At 47.5% G+C, this 21,402-nt stretch overlaps 1 protein-coding gene across 3 annotated transcripts in view; it reads left to right on the plus strand.

Annotated features, from left to right (window-relative positions):
- Positions 1-21,402, plus strand: part of DOP1B (DOP1 leucine zipper like protein B) — an 870,802-nt gene that overhangs the window by 740,945 nt on the left and 108,455 nt on the right. For all 3 annotated transcript variants that reach the window (XM_086935393.1, XM_086935394.1, XM_086935395.1), the window contains exons 32-33: positions 5,052-5,180; positions 9,112-9,248. In XM_086935393.1, the coding sequence (XP_086791519.1) occupies positions 5,052-5,180; positions 9,112-9,248 (266 nt within the window). The remainder of the gene's footprint in view (positions 1-5,051; positions 5,181-9,111; positions 9,249-21,402) is intronic.

Consider the following 21,402-nt stretch of genomic DNA (forward strand, 5'->3'; position numbering starts at 1 on the left):
CACGAGTCAGGCACAGGCACACAGACGGGTCAGAGGCGAGCTTCACCAGTCCGTCAGCTCGCCTTGCTACTTCACCGCTTCACAGCCCGCTATGCTCCAGTCAGGCACTCAGACGGGTCAGTTGAACCCCGCCAGTCTTCTGCTTGTCGGGTCCGGTAGCCTCCGTCAGCTTCTGGTTTCAGCCGATGATCAGGTAACGGAAGAGTTACTGCTTATTTCATCTCCGAGTCGCCATCATTGTAAACACAAGCAGAAACAAGTATTTTCCCCCAATTGCTTTCTTCTTCCGTGTAGTTTACTAACTACATTCGCTAAGGTGGCAGGAGCCTCAGAGCGAGCTGCTGCTACTTGGCGTCCTCATTCTTGGACAGCCCCCTACCTAAATGTAGTTTAGGTGTTCTTACTGTTTTAAAACTCTAGTTTGTGGAACAAAAATCTTTGCAGATCAGCCCTGCAGCTCTGCATATATCAAAGTTTGGCGTCTACTGGCAGTGAACTGCTGGTCCAATTTTCTAATCAAAAAAATAAAAAATGGATCACCCAAATAAGAGTCCTCTGACCACCAAGAATCATTCATTAAATCCATTAATGGGAAGGTTCTTTTTCACTGCAAGCTGGGAAAATAAGGGCTAACAAATGTCTCTAATTAACTCATATTGTAAATTTTTATATGCAGTCATCCCCATAATTCCACGTGTTTTAGGATTACTCAGCAAGCAAGGCCTAGTCAAACGAGGTGAAAGTTAGGTCGTGGGTGGAGTTCCATACACCTATCTTGGGAGTCTGAAGGAGGCTCTGTCTCCTGTCCCTTGTGCCGTCACCTCACAAAATGTCACCATCAACAAGATCCCTAGTGGACTTAGAAACTTTATTGCATACAGTTACAGCTGTAGTTAGGCCACCAGCACATTGGCACAATATGTTTGTACTTCAAAACCTCACCATATTGTAGTTCTTTGTGGAGAGAATCAGTAGGTATAACCTCTTGAAACCTTCTTTATATTTTCATCGCTGTGGACCATATCTCCAAAACATATCATCTTGGCTAGGTGCCTGAGCGTGTGCCCTCTTCCCAATACCCCTTAAATATGGGGTAGTAGGTGCATGGCATGGCTAAAGGCCACACTCTGAGCACAGTGCCGGCACTTCCAAAGTCCTACCTGCTGCTAGGGAGAGTGCATGTGTTACATGAGGTCAGGTTATTTAGTCAGCCATGCTCGGCAGCCAAAAGTGTTCATGCAGGCTGTATGGTGAGGGTGCTTTGGGGCAGGCACCTTGAGCCTACTGGGTATGGATGAAGATGATGTTCTTTGGGATTTGAGGTCAAGTGACCGTGCAAATTGTGTGGTTCGACGCCTTCTCTCTTTTCTTTGCCAGTTCACACCCTTTGTCTGGTCAGAAAAGCTAATTGCATGCCCACTGGTTTCTAGGAGCCACAAGATCAGGGAACTTTGTGTGGCAAAGTTAATGTAAAGTAACGTGTAAAACATTTTTTTTTAAACATACTGAGTCTCCTGAAAGCTCATTTAATATGGTTACAGTCCAAAACCTAAAAACCCTTGAAATGTTTAGTTATTGTGAGCAATGCAACCATAACCCCAAAAATACTGATGTTTTCCTCATTGAAGGTATCAAAGATTACTTTAACAATGATCTCCCTGATGATATCACACGCACATCACCATTGAAGTGTCCACTAACGTCATCGTTGCTGCAAGAATTTCATCTTCTATTCACCTCTTTGCTGCAGTTCAGATCTTTTCTACATTTAAAAACTGCAACTGAAATGGGAGTGCAGTCTTTTAACAGTAATGGGCACGAAGCTTAGTATTGATAGTGGAGAGCTAAAATACCCTTAACAAAGACATCTACTTGCTGACACTAGCACTCCATCCTTCGAACTCCATTTACAGGTTAGGCCCTGTGCTGAGACAACTGTCAGTGTGATGTGTCAGCCAGAGTTCACTCTGCACAGGGCATTTCCAAACACCAAGCTCTGAGACCAGAACCCACTGGACATGATCAGCAAATTGTGTGAGAAGGGATCCTGAACGCAGGCCTAGCTAAAATCCATGTGCTGAACCCAGAACCTGCTGGACACAGCCCTCTGAGCTCAGAACCCACGGGACAAGGTCAGCAAGCTGTGTGAGAAGGGATCCGGAATGCAGGCCTGGCTAAAATCCACGTGCTGAGCCCAGAACCTGCTGGACACTGCCCTCTGAGCTCAGAACTGATGGGACCTGGTTAGCAAGCTGTGTGAGAAGGCATCCGAAATGCAGGCCTCTGGGATAACACCATTTTAGTAACCAGTGATGTCAGTGATGACACAGTTGATGATGTACTATCACAGGCATATTGTCTCACTTCGCATTATTCGCTGAGAGGAATGAATATTGTTGAAATGTTTCAACTAATCTTGTGCACTGGTAATTTCTGTGGGCTGAGTACCAGTCCACGCTGTTTTTTGCTCACTATGCCGCTACAGACACAGGGAGCAACCATACAAAATCAATCTTAGTTCTGCCGAGCAGGGGACAATCCACCCCAAAGTGTTAGCCTGGTCACCTCTGTATGAAACCACAAGCCACCCTTGACATGTTTCAGCCTTGTTAGACCATCAGTTAGAACAAACGAAATGAATGGACTGCTAGAATCAATGTCAGGCTTTTGTAACAGTGGAACAGGTCATTCAAGCCATTCTTATCTGTCTTTCAGTGAAATATTTAATCACTATCACTTGTGTCATGACACAATTGTTATTCTCTTTGTCCTGTATCCTCAACTTGGAGGATTGCTAAATGATGGTTTAACTTTTCCAACTAGTAGTTCATGAGCTACTGGTAGCTTTCCAGCTACCTGTGAGTAGCTCTCCTGTATGCAGTCCAGCATACTGAATTAGAAATGTATACTTGCTGGAATTAATATGTGTATACCAAAAGTGTGTATTTGAGACAAAAATGGGTATTTTTTCAAAATCCATAATTTCACAAATATATTTATTAAAAGCTGATATGTGAATGATAAATCATGTAGTTTGGGGAGACATATTACTAACGTGTTATTCCCTTTGTGCTAGGGTACATTGCAGCAGTTGCTGTTATGTATTATATTTGTAGAGGTATTCCAAACTGACTAATCCTTTTTTACATTATTGCTAGCAATCCTACGCTGAGGTGATCATGGCTGGTAATCTTGCATTGGGTGACCACTAATGTACTCTCCTCTGAAGCGTACAGCCCTTATAATTCTGGTAGCTCTGGACGATTTTGTTGCTCTCATTAGTGAAAAGGTTGGAAAGGTTGGAGACCCTTAGATTATCCTTGGCAGCCAAGTTCTTCTAGAGGGTCTGAAGCTGTTCCTGTCTTCACTATTCACTAGTGAATAGTATAGCAGCATAATACTGCACACATTGGTCACCATCACACTGTAATCAGTAATAGTGTATAGTATATTTCACTCAGCTTAGTAGAGTTGTCCAGAGGGTGATATGAGTGATATTTTAAATCTATTTACAAAATCCTTGAGCATCTAGATCTCAAGAACTACAAAGGCATCTGAATAGGTTAGTAACCTCTGGAAAGTGTTGTGCCCTCATAATCAACAGGATTCGGATTAACACTGGTAACATTAATATTTTATACAAAATTCAAAGAGGATTTGTCACTAGTCACAGTACTACGTACAACATTTTCATTTTGTGTACATTAATAAAAGTGTCAGCAAAAATTATATGGGGTAAATATTAGCATGCTTTATCAACTACTAGGAAGCATTTGACTCCATCTGACAAAATGGACTCGTCCTACAACTCCTCAAAAGTGGTATGGAGTTATACCTCCTTCTCAGTCTTTAGTTTATTGAATCATTCCTCACAAGTTCATGGTTACTCTAACAATATGAATTAGAATTAGACCTATGTTTTTCAAGTGAGGTATGCTCAGCTGTTTTGAAATTATCTACTACAGATACTCTAGATATACAATAAAAGCTCATTGCAGTGGTCAGTATTCTTTTGAAAATATTATAGTTGAATAAACTATATTGCTGATGTCTTCAGGGTTATGTCTGGTTCAAGACATGTAATAAAGACAGTGGAGCATCTATTTTGGACTTTGGCTAAACTAAAATCAAATTGAGCAGAAGATTTTCAGAGACACAACTTGATTGTTGACTGAAGAAGACAAAATATTTTATTGCATTATTATGTAAACTTTTCTAAACTGGACTAGAACTCTGGTTAGTTCATTCCACATTGTTAATGGTGGCTAAAAGACTGAGTATCTTCAGATTTTGAAAAGCTGCAATGTCTTCCTCTGTAGATGACTGGTTCATATGTCAACATCAAACAATTCCCATTCAAGGGTAAAATTGCCGTGGGAAATTCTGCTTCATTTGGGGCAAAATCAAATCCTTATAGCTTGTACATATTCATCTTTTCTAGCTTTCTTAATAAAGTCAATGTGCTAATCTACCAATATACTTCCTCAGAGACGGCGTGAGAGAGCGAGACAAAGGGAGTTTCTATGACCGCCTAATGTTTAAATGAGTACCATATGCACTGGAGGTGTATGATTTTTTTTTTATTTTGCTTGAGCTTTCTACAACGGCTAATACACAGATAATGGTTGAACTGGAGGCTATCAGGTCAAGTAAGAGTGTTACTGTGTTTAGCCCCTGTTTTATGTATGTGCTATTGTTGTATCATATCTATTTTTAAAAAAAATTGAGAAAAACATACCAGTATCTCTGACACACCATAAATCCATAAGGGAATGATGTCTCTGACTATAGTTGCTACCCTTTTTGGAGAAGTATTGTTGTAGGCAAGTAACATTATCATGGTTATTTCTTGCAATTTCTAGTGAACTAACCTGCCTTTGATTGAATAAATAAAATGAATAATGTCCACCCCTAAAGTGTGTAGGTATTTAAAAAACAAACCTTAAGTCAAGTCAAACTTTATTCGGTTTATGACATGTCAAACCTTAAGTCAGAAAATAAATATTGTTAACTAACCTATTTTCATGTTTTCCAAAATGACTTTGTTGCAGGTATGCAGAGCAGTTCCTTGAAACTTTTCCCAAGCAATGAGCAGAAAGCCATGTTGTTAAAGCGCCAAGCCTTTGCAGTGTTCAGCGGGGAGCTTGATCAGTATCATCTATTCCTACCATTGATACAAGGTAGAGCATTTTACATTTTTTAGATTGGGTAGGAAGTGTGCTGAGCATGAATTGTTATCCTTCGAGAGGTGCTGTTCACATTATTTCATTGAGTACTCTTCTCAATAAGATCACCTGTGCAAGCATAACAACACTAATTTAAAGCACATTGCTTATATGTTCCCAAGTCTAATACATATAAATGATATGGGTACTGGAGTTTATTTTCATAAGGACAGTTTTCTTTTTTGGCAGAGGTTAAAATGGCATTAGGTTGTTATCCTTTTATATAGCCTTACAAATGAACAGTAAACCATAATGTAGGCAAGAGTAACAGATTAGCACAGTAATAATTTGTTAAACTGAGACATCAATTGCACTACAGCCATAAATCCATCTACAGAAGAGCCACCATTCATCATAGAATCCTCCTTTATCTCTTAAACATTGTGGAACAGTGCCCTAGACCATTAATAGTTCCATAGGTAACCCCTGAGCCTAGAACAGAACAGTATCATACCCATTTGATAATAGTCACATAGGCTAGGTGGTCATGTATCATAGAACAGCCAAATGTTTGCGTGTTTGTTTATATCACATTTAATTAAAATGTGCACAGTGTTCAGAACATGTAATTAAATCCATTACTACAGTGCCTTTCATTCATATCAATACATTCTGTGACCACAGAACACACCATAGAGGGAATGGTTCCAAGCAATTTGCTATTTATTCAAATATATAATTATTTATGACTTACACACTCTCTATAATTAGTAGTTCGTTATCTACATAACAGGCCATTAGACATTCACCACGCTATAGATCTCAATTCAAAGAATTAGTATTAGTATCTACCGACGTGTAGCTTGAGGAGACGGTTAAACGGTAATGTACGTTTTTACCACTACAACATACTCTAGTAAGAATAGTTCTTGTCCCATGTTATCCACACCTAGATACCATTTCAGGATATTGGTAATTGCATGGTTTGTACATAATGTGGAGCCCCTCTGATCTATAGTCGCAGTGACTTTGAACACGTAGTACAGAATATGATCCCTCTAAACTTTTGTAGTTGTAGCCTCTGCTGCCATGTTATACAACTCCATCTAGTGAAAAATAGTCCACACAATATATTTCCTATTGGTGTAATGTGGAAAGAAACTTAGATGGCTAATTCTGAATGAATACCTTCAGCATTTTGAAGCACCTGGAGGTGACAATAGTCATCTTTTGACCATCTGTAGTTATCACTGTATTAGATTTTCTTGTTAAGGGCCTGTAGAAAGAATGATAGTAGCTTATGAGCGATACCCGAGAGAGCCCAGAGAATTTTGAAAGATATACCTTCATGGAAAAGTACAGAATCATGGACTAACTTTTCAAATCTTCTCTCTATTTATTTGGGATTTACAGATTAACAGAATCTGGCTGCAGAGCTGTAATCTTAGTGTTTCTTTGCAACTCTTTGACATCCCTGGGCCCTTAACTAATTCACAATTTACACACATTAATATGAATATAAATACAATTACATTCCCCCTTTGCCCTTCCTCCTTCTAGTTTTCACTAAAGGTGGGATACAGGTAGACCCCAAGACATAATTCCTGGTTTGTATTTGTCGGTCTCCTGCCACACATGAAGTACATTAAAAGATAAGTATTGAGGTTCCTTTGGTTCACAGAGATCCTGCTGATCATGTTCCATCAGCAGCATTTCCTGAGAGAGATGCCAGAAGTCTGGCTGCACACACAAGCACCCTTACCTACAGTATTCTGATGCTGTCAGGTGTAGCGGGAAAACAGAGGAAAATACACAGTGCTAATGGGTGCGTACTACAATACTCAATCCAAGCTGCTGAGAATGGTCATATTGTGCCCAGTTGCATATTTGGGACACATAAGCAAGTGCACCTTAGGTCTGTTACCACTTGCAACACTCAACAAGCTGATGCATGTTCTTCAGCGTCTGATTGGACATGAAAGCAGAACATTTATGACTAATGTTTCGGGGGTAGACCATATTTGTGCTTTTTCGGGTGACATGAGGAAGCATGCAATAGAAGAACACTGGAAGTAGAGAATTCTTCCAGTTTCATTCGTCTTCATCATCTTTAAGATTATTTAAATCTTTACCAAGGATAAGAGCGGTTTAACCACCAACTCTTTATCAAAGTCCCATGTTGGAGCAGTCTTATAAAGGCAGCTGGACTACAGAGGTAACGGAGAGGGTTGTTGCTGGAGAGCTCTGCCAATGCACCTTAGTGCTGAGCATTTTAGCTTTTAGGCAGCACACCTCCACCTGTGGTCTTAGTTGTGCAAATACACATGCATGAGAGTTCTCATATTTTATTACTCAGGAATTATTTGTTATTCTTCACAAATATTAGAGAGAAAAAAATTCATTTTTTACAGTGTCGTTCTCAAAACATATGGAAAACCTTTACAATACAAAATAATCCTCTTTCCTCCTCACATTTATAGTGTTTAATAGAGGATCCTAGAAGGAGGTTAACCTTGAAGTTTTAATCCATGAAAACACACACTAAACTACACATACACCTCACCCAAACTGTTTACCCTATTTGTATGCATCAGATACAGATAGCACCGGGCATAGATTGACTTTCTTTGAAGATATTTTTGCAGTTTTTATAAAGTTCAAAGTCGACCTGAAGGCATTGGAGCGCTTTACACGAGCACCGGTTACATTACACAAGGGCACATTCATTTTTACTAGGCACAGGGAGATTAAGTGATTTGCCCAAAATCACAGGCTGGTGAGGCAATGCCGAGACTCAAACCTGGTTCCCCAGTTTCAAGGTCGGCCTCTTTAGCAATTACGCCACATCCTCTCCTGTGGACAAATAGCCGTCGAAATGTGATACACTGGCATGCAGTTGTCTTAATGATTTTATATTTACAGCCTGCAGACATTGGGGCAATTATGTGCATGCTTCTTGTACGCTAGACTTATCTTGTTACTACGTATGGAATATTATTTGTTTCTTTTGGAAGTCTTATTGGATTTAGTAAAAGAAGCTACACATAAACCAGGAATTTCACTAAAGCTTAAATCCACCAAAACCGATGCATGCAGAAAGGGGATTAGAAAGCACAAGGCAGTGACTCCTGCAGTAAAAGAGCTTTGAGTGGCATTTTGTTTTATCATCAATGACACGCTGGAGCACTGTTTACAACAATGCCTTACCAGTAATCGTTGGTATATTACGCCCTTAACGTTTCTCCTCACAGTCCTTACCACTAAGCCCTCTTCCTTCCTCCCTTAAATGTTCAGCAAGACTGACCACATGAGGTTACTCCATGATTCAGTGACTTTAGAACCATTGATACATTGGTGGCGGACCATGTATCTTCCCTCATGGGAAGTGGAAACACATTATTATTTCTTTTTTTTAAGTAAAGCAAACAGATATGTTGTTTTGGTAGAGGGTGCATAGCGTATAGATGCATATTATGTGAGGAATGTCAGTAAGGCTCCTTTTAATAAGAATTAGTCTTACCTGATTGGGGCATTTTCTGCTTTGCAAGCTCATACACAAGCCTTTATCCGAACATGGAACAGAAAAAAGAAGTCAAAGGAATAGATGCCCTAGAATGGGTTTGAGTAATGTTCAGCCTAGAACATATTTTTTTTATCAGTGTCCCTCGAAATATTGCAATGAATTTGACATTGTATCAGTGCATAGTAGCAATCATTATAGTTTCCCCAGAAGAAATAGATGCAAGGTTATTGGCTTTATTCCGATTTAATGTGTAAGGATCCTAATTCGTGAATTTGTTTTAATTTCGATCAAATTAATAGAAATTCTTGCCAATCAATTTGATTCTTTTGGTATTTAATAAGTATCTTATATTCAACAGAAAATGTTTTAAGAAAAGTTTACAATTTCCAAATTCTAAATGTAGGTCTTCTTTGGTTTTGCTAGAGCGACTGACTGAGAATTTGCGATATGGACAGAGTTCTGTAGTTGCTGCCCAGATGTTTCTCTTATTTCGAGTATTGTTGCTTAGGATTTCTCCACAGCACCTGACCTCACTGTGGCCTATCATGGTGACAGAACTGGTAAGCATGAATATGCTAACAAAATGTTATTAAATGTGTTTTGGTCTCTATGTCATTTTGCCATCCATAGTGTTTTGTGGAAAGTAAGTATTAGCACCTCTCTTTTGTTTGTTCCTACTAGAAACCAGTGCACCCCTATTGCTGGCCAACCAATACATCTAGTCATATTCTATTTGTTGGTTAGGATGACTATATTAAAATAAATGAAAACGTATTACATTTATAGATTAATTTTCACCTTATCTTTCCGGGGTGTGGGCATGAGATGTCATCATCATGATTTGTTTCATTGTATTTCTTAGCAACTTAAGCCGTTAGATTTATGGGTGCATTGATTCTGCCTGTGGCTTAGTTTACCGAAAATATGTGTTTGGAGCATGTGTGGCTGTAGATACACATGCTGTCCATTCTCCTTGCCATTGAGTGTTGGGCCTGATGTGGGCAAGGTGTTTTTCTTCAAAGAAGTCATTTAAGTCACGTGGTACAATGACTTCTTGTTGACAATGCGCATGGTCATCAACTTCATTATTAGATTGTTTTCCAGCACGCCGACTGAGGATGGAAAGTGAAGCAAGGCGTGTATTGAGAAATGTCCATGCAAAAGAGAGAAAAGAGATAGTACTGGACACTGCAACTGCCACAGGCGTCCACAACAGGAGGGGAAGGGGGGATGCATGTCAATCACCAGCACTACATGCTATCAACAGATGCTTGCAGGGGAAGTAGCATTTTTCATTCGAAGCATGTGTGGCTGTAGATATACATGCAGAGCATAGAGTGTAAAGCAATACTCCCATTGGTGCTGCAGTAGATTGAAAAAGTGTACGTATCACTGCCTGGCCAACATTGGCTTGTTGGCGGGCTAGCTCATCCAAGCAGTAATGTTTTGTAAAAGTGTGTGGGTGGACCAGGTAGCTGCCTTGCATATGTCAGCTATTGGAATGTTCCCCAGGAGGGCCATAGAGGCTTCTTTTTAGGTCGAAGCCTGCATTGCAGGGCATGCCCTGCTGCAGGCAAAGAGATATTGTGAGCAGGGGATTTCAGTATGGCGTGAAGCCACGCCCCTTTTTTCCATTGGCAGGCCTCTGGAAACAGAAGCTTGCCATTGGAAAAAGCTCCTGTTTAGCAGATTTGTCTGCTCTGGATCCCGCCTCTCGAGAACTCCATGACTTGCCTTACGGTAGCACTAGCACGACAATATATTTAGAAATATTGCCTTGGCAATCATGAGGCAGGTCAGGGAGTCCTGGAGGGGCGGGATTCAGTATCCTGTTCCCGCCCCCTTTTTTATTTTGTGTGCGTGCGTTTTTCATCATTGTTGCCTCGTTCTCCTTTCTGGAAAGACCCTCCTTGTTAAGCTTCTCTCAGTGTTTGTTTGTTGTGCTGGCTCAAGTCTGTTCAGTTCTGTCAGATGATCTGTGCGTTGTAAAAAATGTCATCTCTACAAAAAAAGTATTAGACAGGCTTTGATATTCAAAACATTACCAGCCACAGACCCGAGAGCGAGGACAGCCAAAGGAAGCCCTTCTGAAGCGGTGGTGTGGATGACGAGACTTGTGGGAAGGCAGCCTGCCAAGCTTTGTTTTGAGAGTGCCCGTCTGCAGAGAAGTAGGCCGGGGCTGTTGTCAAGCAGCGCCAGTGTTGAACCAACAGCATAATGGCGCAGACTGCTTCTGTCACTCGAATGGACATTGAGAAAGCGGATGCGAGAGCCTCTGTGCTGAGATGAGACGCGGCTGGTAATCACTGCAGCGCTAGGGCTGTAATTCGCAGCTCGGCTCCTCTTTGTTTTGTTTCCGGCTTCACCCGGTAATTATAGCTTTATCCTTCAGCTATTACAAATTAAAACCTCATTGCAAATGACCGTGCCGCTGCATTCACGGATCAGCTGGAGGCAGTAAAAAAGCAGAGCAGTGCTCTGGCTCCGCGGATTCTGCGCACGTGGTACACTCATGGAGAGGGGATATTTATGTATGATATGTTGTTCTTAGTCTACAGAGTGCTTTGCATCTTACCTGGGGTAAAAGGTGCTACATAAATTATTCAAGCCAACACATGAATATATTTTCACTTGCTTCCAATTTTATTGCCGTTTTTTTTCTTCAACGACTGTGATTTAGTAAGATGTTAATAAGTTGAGATATATATCGGAGAACTACAGTCTGTAAATATTTTAAATTGTAAGTTTGATACGAAATATCCCACCCTTTCTATGCTCATTTGAAACACGTTTGCTAGCAGTCCTGCTGCACTCCAGGGTTACTGTATAACAAGTTTGGCAGAGCGTGTTATGACTGGGAAAGGAGGCAGCGTCCAATTTTCATCACATAATATGGAGAAAGGGCAAAGTCCTGGTCTCATCGCAGCCACTGATGACATCCGAGCCCTGCTCGACAACGGGGAAACAGGGGCCCTCATCCTCCTGGACCTCTCCGCAGCGTTCAACACTATCTGCCACCGCACCGCTCAACAATACCGGTATACAAGAGATGGCACTCGAGTGGATCTTCTCCTTCCTCGCCGGAAGAACCCAGAGAGTTCGCCTCCTCCCGTTCAGATCCAAGGCCACCGAAGTCATCTGCGGCGTACCACAAGGATCTACTCTCAGCCCCACCCTCTTCAACATCTACATGAGCCCCCTCGCGGCCATCGCACGCCAACACAACCTCAACATCATCTCCTACGCCGACGACACCCAGCTGATCCTCTCCCTCACCAACGACCCCGCCAACGCCAGAACGAACCTACACGAAGGGATGAAAGAAGTAGCCGAGTGGAAGAAGAACAGCCGCCTGAAACTGAATTCAGACAAGACGGAAGTCCTCATCCTGGGACCATCACCCGCTGCATGGGACGACTCCTGGTGGCCCCCCGCCCTGGGCAGAGCACCCAAACCAACAGACCACGCCCGCAACCTGGGCTTCATCCTGGACTCCTCCCTCTCGATGACCAGACAAGTCAACGCCGTCTCATCATCATGCTTCAACATCCTACGCATGCTCCGAAAGATCTTCCAATGGATTCCCACCGAAACCAGGAAGACGGTCACTCAGGCACTCGTCACCAGCCAACTGGACTACGGAAACACCCTCTACGCCGGAACCACAGCCAAACTACAGAAAAGACTACAACACATCCAGAACGCCTCCGCACGACTCATCCTGGACATCCCCCGAGACAGCCACATCTCCGGACACCTGAGAGACCTGCACTGGCTCCCCATCAGTAAAAGAATCACGTTCCGACTCCTCACCCACGCACACAAAGCCCTCCAGGACCTGGGACCCAGGTACCTCAACAACCGCCTGACCTTCTACACTCCCACCCGCCAGCTAAGATCAACCAGCCACGCCCTCGCCACCGTTCCACGCATCCGAAGAGCCACCGCGGGAGGAAGATTCTTCTCCTACCTGGCTGCCAAAACCTGGAACTCTCTCCCCATCCGCCTCCGTCTGACCCAAGACCACCTCTCCTTCAGGAAGCAACTCAAGACCTGGCTGTCCGAGCAGTAGCGGTAACCCCCCCCCACCCCCCCCACCCCCCCAAGCGCCTTGAGACCCTCCGGGTGAGAAGCGCGCTATACAAATGCTATGATTGATTGATTGATTGATCTGGGTGCCGATGACGTCACCCAACTGCTTCCAGTACAGGCCTCCATTGTACAGTATCTGTAACTTGTAAATACGAGTGCACAAGCGTGTACACCAGGATCACACAATTGCAAGATGATGTAGCGACGCCAGGATTAATGCATAGGTTACAGACCAGCCATTTAGCCGCCACTGCACCCGTTTTCCCTTGCAGACATCCACCATCTCTTTATTCTCTGTACAGACGTTCGCCTTGAAGGTCTCCCGCAGCAGCAATGTAATAGTTCAACGCCTCGTCAAGGGTAGTAGGCACTATATAAATGCAAACACAATACAGGGTTTCTGCATGCCCCGGCCTGGGAATCCTCCCGAGCACCCTAGGCTGCCGACAGTGGCTGCCACACTCTGAGTTTTCTTGAAGCAGCTGCTGCCGAATCCTTGAAAGTTCATGCAATGAGAGCTGGGTTTACAGAAAACCACTGGGGTTCGTTCACCCCCTAGTGCAAATGTGATCTGAAAGAGACACGTTAGTGATAGATTCCTTACCTTAGAATATCCCCAGGCGTCAGACTGGATCCGGAAACTTTTGCGCAGCAGTACCCTTGCGCGTCGTTAGGCGTCGTCTGCGGCTCCGCGTCCGTCGTCCGCTTCGTGGGCGCCATGATGACGTCGTCGGAGTACTTAGACGCCGCCTCCGCGTGCTGACCTCAGTTCTTCTTTTTTCCGCGCCAGCCAGAGCAGATCTGGAAAGAGCAGCTGCCCTAGTCAATTTTTGACTGAGTTTTTGGTGATCTTTTGATCCATTTCGAAGTCTGTACGACTCCGACGGTGCCCTAGGGATGCCCGGATTCAAGCATTGCGACGAGTACGACCGTACCATGTCGGTCACGGACCCCCACCGCCTGTGCCTGACGTGTTTGGGCGTCGACCATGATGACGAGGCCTGCTCCGACTGTCGGGCCCTTTCGAGGAAAGCCAGGCGGGAGCGGTCCCGCAGGAGGCTCGAACTCCGGCAGTCGGCCCGCGCCGTGTGAGGTCCCGGTCCCGGTCCCACGGGAGGTCGAGGGACAGGTCACGGGGACGGAGCCGTCACGGGGACGGAGCCGTCACGGCTCCGGGAGTCGGCACCACTCCTCCGGGTCCAAGTCGTCAGGTAAGAAGCATAAGAAGTCGAAGAGACATCATCGCTCTTCTGACTCCCCCCGACGCTCGCACGATGCGGCCGGGGGTTCGGGTGACACCGCCCACGCGGCTCCTCGGGAGTCGCGGGCGCCGCATCCGGCCCCACACCCTCCGGTCCCTGGGCTGAACGCGACGCCGGAGGAGATTGAGCGTTTCCTCATGGCCATGAGGTCCCTTTCTCCTCCGACGGGCTCCGCGGCGCCTTCGGGCCCAGCGAACCCGTCTGGGGGCCCTAGTGGGTCGGGGGCTTCGACCCCGACGCCGTTGGGTGCTTCGGCCCGCGCCTTCGGGCCCGGCGCCGCAGGGCCCCACGATCCGACACCGCCGGTGCCCCCGGGCCCGGCGCCGCAGGGTACAGTGGTGTCGGCGCCTTCGGGCCCGGCGCCGCAGGGTGCCGCTGGACCTTCATCGGGCTCTGGATCGTCACCGGTGGGCCTTACGACCCCCCCCAGCGTCGGTCCGTGTGGTCTCCCCTCCGGCGCCGTCCTCGGGCGGCGCCGTCCCCGATGCCTCCTTTCATTCGGTTCCGACGTCGGGACGGCGCCGCTCTCGACGCCGTTTGGAGATTTTTGCTTCTACGAGCCGACCTCATACAATGAATCTCAGGAGATGAGGGATGAGGAGGATTGGGAGGGGTCTGAGGACCCTCTGACCAAGGAGTGTCAGTCTAATATGGACTGGGCAGGAGACCTTGGGGAGGCCAGTGGCCTGGACACCTCTCCAGACACTGGGTTTGTCTCTCCTCCTACCGTGGCTTCGGAGGAGGGAGCTACCTATGGTGTGGTATTGACGAGGGCTGCCAAGGCCTTGGGCCTTGAGCTCCCCGTCGCGGCCGTGAGGACTAACCTCCTCACTGAGGTCCTTAAGCCGCAGTCATGCTCCATGGAGCCTCTGCTGCCGTTTAATGAGGCCTTGACAGACGTTCTTTTGGGCACTTGGTCCAGGCCCGCTACGTGTTCGCCCGTTGATAGGAACGTGGCCAGACGCCACCGCCCGGCTCCGGGCGACCCATGTTTCCTGTCCTCCCACCCCACCCCCGAGAGTCTGGTCATCCAGGCCTCTAATTCCCAGACTGCATTCCCGACGGCCCCGCCGGACAGGGAATCCAAGAGGTACGAGAACTATGGCAAGAAGATCTTCTCGTCCCTTAGTTTGGGACAGCGGTCTTCCAACACCGCATGCCTCTTGGGCCGCTACACCCACTCTCTGTGGGAGACGGTGGCGGAAGTGCTGCCAGAGTGCCCGTTGGAGGTACGGGCCAAACTCGGCCAAGCCCTTGTGGAGGGCCGGGACGCAGCCAAGTATTCCATCAGGTGTGGGCTGGATACTACTGACTCGCTGGGCAGAGCGATGGCTACGACGGTGGCGGTACGACGCCACGCCTGGCTGAGATTAGCCAATTTTTCGGCAGACGTCCAAAACACTCTTATGGACATGCCATTCGATGGCCGTCGCCTCTTTGGCGACAAGGCAGACCACGCGCTTGAGCACTTTAAGGACTCCAGGGCTACGGCCAAGTCCTTGGGCCTTTCGGCCCCGCGCCAGCAAACGGGTGCCTTTCGCTCCTTTCGTGGCCAGGGAAGGGGCGCCCCCACACGTGCCGCCAGCCACTCGCCGCAAACTGTCGTCCAGCGCGGCGGCGGCCGTGGTAACCGCCGTGGAGGCGGTCGGGGACCCAGGCGGAGTCAGTCCACACCTGCCCCCGCGGCATCCACCTCTAAGCCCTCCTAGTCCGTGCTTTTCGGCCCATGTGACGCCAGTGGGAGGCAGGGTTCGCCATCACCTCTCTCACTGGCGCACTGTCACTTCGGACAGGTGGGTGCTGCAGATCGTCCGAAGGGGCTACTCCCTCCCCTTCGAGACGACCCCTCAAGCCATGCCACCCCAACACCACCGCGTATCGGGGGATCACTTGCGGCTCCTGCAGGAGGAAGTTTCGGCCCTCTTGGCCAAGTGGGCCATCGAGCGCGTTCCTGGGCCAGAAGTAGGACGTGGTTGCTACTCCCATTACTTTCTTGTACCCAAGAAGGGCAAAGTGGGCCTACGCCCTATCTTGGATCTGAGGAACGTCAACGGCTTCCTCCGGAAGGAGAAGTTCAAAATGCTGACACTGGCTCAGGTCTTAGCTGCCCTAGACCCAGTAGACTGGATGGTAGCGTTGGACTTGCAGGACGCGTATTTCCACATCCCCGTCCTGCCGGGCCACCGGCGTTACCTGCGGTTCACGGTAGGCCACGAGCACTTTCAGTTTACCGTGCTCCCCTTCGGCCTTACCAGCGCCCCACGGGTGTTCACGAAGGTAATGGCGGTGGTCGCAGCTCATCTGCGCAGGTTAGGGGTGTCAGTCTTCCCCTACCTCGACGACTGGTTGTTGAAGGCGGGCTCGCCCCAGACAGTCGTCAGCCACCTCCAGACTACGGCGGATCTCCTGCACCAGCTGGTATTTTCCATCAATGTGCCGAAGTCACACCTGTGCCCCTCTCAGAATCTCCTTTTCATCGGAGCGGTTCTCGACTCGGCGCAGTTTCGGGTTTACCCGCCCGAACAGCGGGTTCGGGATATACAGGTTCTGATTCCGATCTTCAGGCCTTTATCCCGAGTTTCGGTCAGGTTGACGCTGCGGCTTCTGGGGCTGATGGCCTCCTGCATCCTTCTAGTGCATCACGCACGGTGGCGGATGCGGTCTCTGCAGTGGGACTTGAAGTTTCAGTGGGCCCAGCATCAGGGCAACCTGTCCGACCATGTCCTGATCTCGGAGGGCACTGCGAGACAGCTGCAGTGGTGGCTCACGGATCGCGATTGGGTCAACGGCAGATCCCTCTCCGTTCCCCAACCGGAGCACGTAGTTGTGATGGACGCGTCCCTCCAGGGCTGGGGATGCCACTTGGGAGAGGCGGAGATCAGAGGCCTCTGGTCTCCGGCGGAGTCCCGGCTCCATATCAACCTGCTGGAGCTGCGGGCGATTCGTCTAGCACTGAAGGCATTCCTCCCATCTGTCCGAGGGAGTGTAGTGCAATTGTTCACGGACAACACCACCGCCATGTAGTACTGCAACAAACAGGGCGGGGTGGGGTCGTGGACCCTCTGCCAGGAGGCTCTGCGCCTCTGGCAATGGCTGGAACATCAGGGCGTGACTCTGATTGTTCAACACCTGGCAGGTTCACTGAACGCCAGGGCGGACGAACTCAGCCGTCGGTGCTCGATGGATCACGAATGGCATCTGAACGCGGACGTGGCGCAAGGCCTCTTTCTGCGATGAGGAGAGCCTTGGTTAGATCTATTCGCCACCGAAGAGAACGCGCAATGTCATCAGTTCTGCGCGTTGGAATTTCCAAGGCGGCACTCGCTCGGAGACGCTTTTCGTCGTGAGTGGAGCTGCGGTCTTTCCGCCTATACCACTTCTGCCCAGAGTGCTGAAGAAGATCAAGCGCGACCGGGCACAAGTCATCCTTGTGGCTCCGGACTGGGCACGAAGGTACTGGTATCCCAAGCTACTCAGTATGTCAGTCGATCCCCCGGTTCGTCTGCCTCTTCAGGAGGGCCTTCTGTCGCAGCAGCAGGGGACGGTCCTCCACCCGAACCTGTCCAGTCTCCACCTCCATGCTTGGAGATTGAGCGGCGACAGTGGAGGCCATTTGAATTGCCTCCTGAAGTTTGCAACATCATTCTGGCAGCCAGGCGTCCCTCCGCAAAGTCGGTATATGCCTGCAGGTGGAACAGATTTGTGGCATGGTGCACAGCAAAGGCTGTGGATCCCCTCAATGCCCCTCTTTCTGAGGTTCTCCTCTTTCTTCTCTCTCTTGCCCAGCAGGGCTCTGCTCTGGGCACTGTCAAGGGCTATCTTTCAGCTCTTTCAGCCTTCCTGAGGCTGCCTGACCAACCTTCTTTGTTCAAGTCCCCTATCGTTAATCGATTCCTGAAGGGCATCACTCATACGTTTACTCCTGTTCCCTTCGTGATGCCTCAGTGGGACTTGAACCTGGTTCTTACGTTTCTGATGTGCGCTCCCTTTGAGCCACTTCACAACTGTCCTCTTCGCCTTCTTTCTTTGAAGACTGCCTTCCTGGTAGCCATCACCTCTGCCAGGAGAGTGAGTGAGCTCCAGGCTCTATCTTGTAAGCCTCCTTTCCTTTCAGTCCATCCGGACAAAGTTGTGTTACGGACTAGGCCCTCCTTCCTACCCAAGGTAGTCACGGCCTTCCACATTGGCCAATCCATCACGTTGCCCACCTTCTTTCCGCCTCCGCACCCCTCGAGAGAGGAGGAGAGGCTCCACCGTCTGGACCCAAAACGTGCGCTCTCATTTTATCTGAATGGCACACAACAGTTCCGGGTGGATGATCAACTCTTTGTTGGGTACGCGGGCGCTAAGAAAGGGAAAGCGGTGCACAAGCGGACCATCTCCCGGTGGATTATCTTGTGCATCCAGGTGTGTTACTCCTTGGCTAAGAAGGAACCCCCTGTTGGGCTGAGGGCTCATTCCACTCGAGCCACGGCCACTACTACTGCCTTGGGCCGAGGTGTGCCCTTGCAGGACATTTGCCAGGCAGCTACGTGGGCCTCGCTGCACACGTTTGCAAGACACTATTGCCTGGACAGTCAAGTCCGGAGGGACGGCTACTTTGGCCGTTCCGTCCTCCAGGACTTTCTGGTGTGATTATTGGTTCGTAGACCCACCACCACGGGGATGGTATTGCTGGGGTATCTATTCTAAGGTAAGGAATCTATCACTAACGTGTCTCTTTCAGATGCACAAGTTACTACTTGTGTAACGATATATCTGTAAGAGACATTAGTTAGTGATCGATTCCTTACCGACCCACCCATCCCACCCATCCTCCCCGTTCTGCGAACCGATATCTAGGGTTAAGGTCATCTCCTTTCAGGGCCCTAGTTTCATGGCACCAGTGTTGGTTTTTGTCATGGCTCTGCGCTTCTGGCGCGGAAAAGCTGTGGCTAAGAACTGACGTCAGCACGCGGAGGCGGCGTCTAAGTACTCAGACGACGTCATCACGACGCCGACGACGGACGCGGAGCCGCAGACGACGCCTACCGACGCGCAAGGGTACTGCTACGCAAAAGTTTCCGGATCCAGTCTGACGCCTGGGGATATTCTAAGGTAAGGAATCTATCACTAACTAATGTCTCTTACAGATATATCGTTACACAAGTAGTAACTTGTGCTTCAGGGTGTGACTGGCATGGTTCCCCACGGCGTGCTTAAAAACATGTTTGGTTGAAATGTTACACACCAGGCAACACGTGTTGTATTTGGGGTGTGCCTGGTTTGCTCAGTGTCATCTTTACTTGGCAAACGTGCGCCTGGACGCATGAAGATGTGAGCTAGCATTAAGCGTCTTGGCGCCTCACACGGGGTAACAAGCGCTATGCAAGAGCTACTAATAAGACACAAAGTAGCTGGCTTAAAGATATTGTTCGAAACGCTACATAGATAGATGCATCTTCTGGTCCAGTCACACATGCTGGCATTGTAAGGTTTGTGCCTTGGCTCCCCTCCCCCACCCTTGAGTGTGGTCGCTCAGTGCTGATACTTGTATCTTAATCCAATACTCATCAGCTAGAATTTTAGCAGGTCCTCAGCGTGTCATCCACCCACAGCTGACGTCAACACCATTGGCATTTGCCTCAATGTAGGTCTTTACCTTTCAGTAGTCATTGTTGGAAAAATTTGAAATCTGCCTTTCACAGGTCCTGATATGGACTGACTCTGCCTTTTATCCTTCCGAGGCCCTTCTTCTATAGGCAGTAAAGAGAGTAGTGCTGTCCAGCGGTATAATAAATGACCTTGCTTTCACTAGCCTTGCCACATCGTGTTTTTAATAGGAGTACACAGAATGGCTCAGCATTTTCTCCTTTTAAGGTCAGTAAAACAAGTATCACTGACTTGGGGAATAACAGCACAAAATCAGGAGCAACGCAATGACGGACCTCTTAGTTGCTAAGAACTACAGCCAACAAGAAAGGTAATTACTTTTTATTAACACTTCTCCAAAGCTGCATGCCATTTGCAGCAAGCGCTATGTATGCAAAAACAAGATGTCTCCGGGCAGGGACGCCCTGGTGCGCTTTAATCTTCCTTTGTCTTTACTCTGCAGGTGTCGAGTTACCACTCTTTACTGCAGGGACACCCTTTCTACGTGCCCTCAGATCACATTTTAAGATGCTTTTTTTTTTTTTTTAATTCAACAGATTTTATTACAAGACTTTTATAAGTACAGTACAGGTAGATTAAAGGCAATAATAGTGCGGCTGTGCGCCCGAGTAGTTACATTGGCGTCTTGCTTGTTCGTGCGGTTGACAGATTTACATTGAGAGAGGTTCGGCGAGCTGGAACTTGACCTTGTAGCATATTGCCCTCAAAGGGAGGAAGAGAAAAGTCAGAAAGGAGAGATAGAGCGGAGTAGACAGGGTGGTTGGTGCGTCTAGCCAGAGGCCATCCTGCTGGGGTTCATCGTGTGTGTGGGTATGTGCGGGCAGCGGTCTTTGTTTTTTTGCTAAGGTGGTTTGTGTGAGCTCAGATAATGGTCCAGGGAATTCCTCATCTCCTTTTTCGGTGTGTCTTTTGATGTTATGTTGTCTGCCGCTCTGAGGAAGGTGATCCAATTGAACCTGCTTCTGATGGGGCAAAGCTGGAACAGACCAGCTGCACCCAGCCCGTCTATGGGAAAGCACTTTTAGGGGCTGAACAGCACCTCAGCGAGTTAGAAAGCAGTTTTACACCCCAGAAATCTTAGGCACAACAAACTGGGTGGCTTCGGCTGGCAATTAAAGAAACCTGCTCCGATGAAGTAGCCAATTAAAGGTCACCTTGTAGTTAGAGGCCTCTGCCCCTGCCTGTCCTCCTGTCACCTCCTCCCCGGGGTCGCATGCAACCCGGCGCTTCTCTCCCAAGCTCTGCTGTTCCTGACTTCAGAAATCCCTTATTTAAAGGCGTCCGCTTCCTCGTTTGCAAATGTTTTTCATCTCCTGAATTTAAGAATGGGAACGAAGTAAGCAATCATTTGTAATGCACTAGGTTTGGCATTTGCGAGGTTTTGAGCTATTGGCATTGTAAATTATAATGCCTTTTAATTTTGTGTTAGCACAACGCCTGTAGGTTTTCAAACATGCAATTTCTACTTATGGTCATTACTTACAATAAGCAAATCTGACAATAACTGTGCCTGTTTCACTGCCAGCCTTGCTTCTTTTAAACAACGACTAGAAGTACAAACTGCGTGTTTACGCACCACTTGCAGGTTTTCAAAATATATAAATAAAAGGCAATGTTATTTACAATGCCAATAGCTAAACCTATAGCAAATGCGAGACCTTTTGCATTGCAAATGCTTGTTTCCGAGTGGAGTGGCCTTTAGGAGGAA

The sequence above is a fragment of the Lissotriton vulgaris genome, chromosome 8 (genome assembly GCF_964263255.1).
Source record: "Lissotriton vulgaris chromosome 8, aLisVul1.2, whole genome shotgun sequence".
In the NCBI taxonomy this organism is placed as follows: Eukaryota; Metazoa; Chordata; class Amphibia; order Caudata; family Salamandridae; genus Lissotriton; species Lissotriton vulgaris.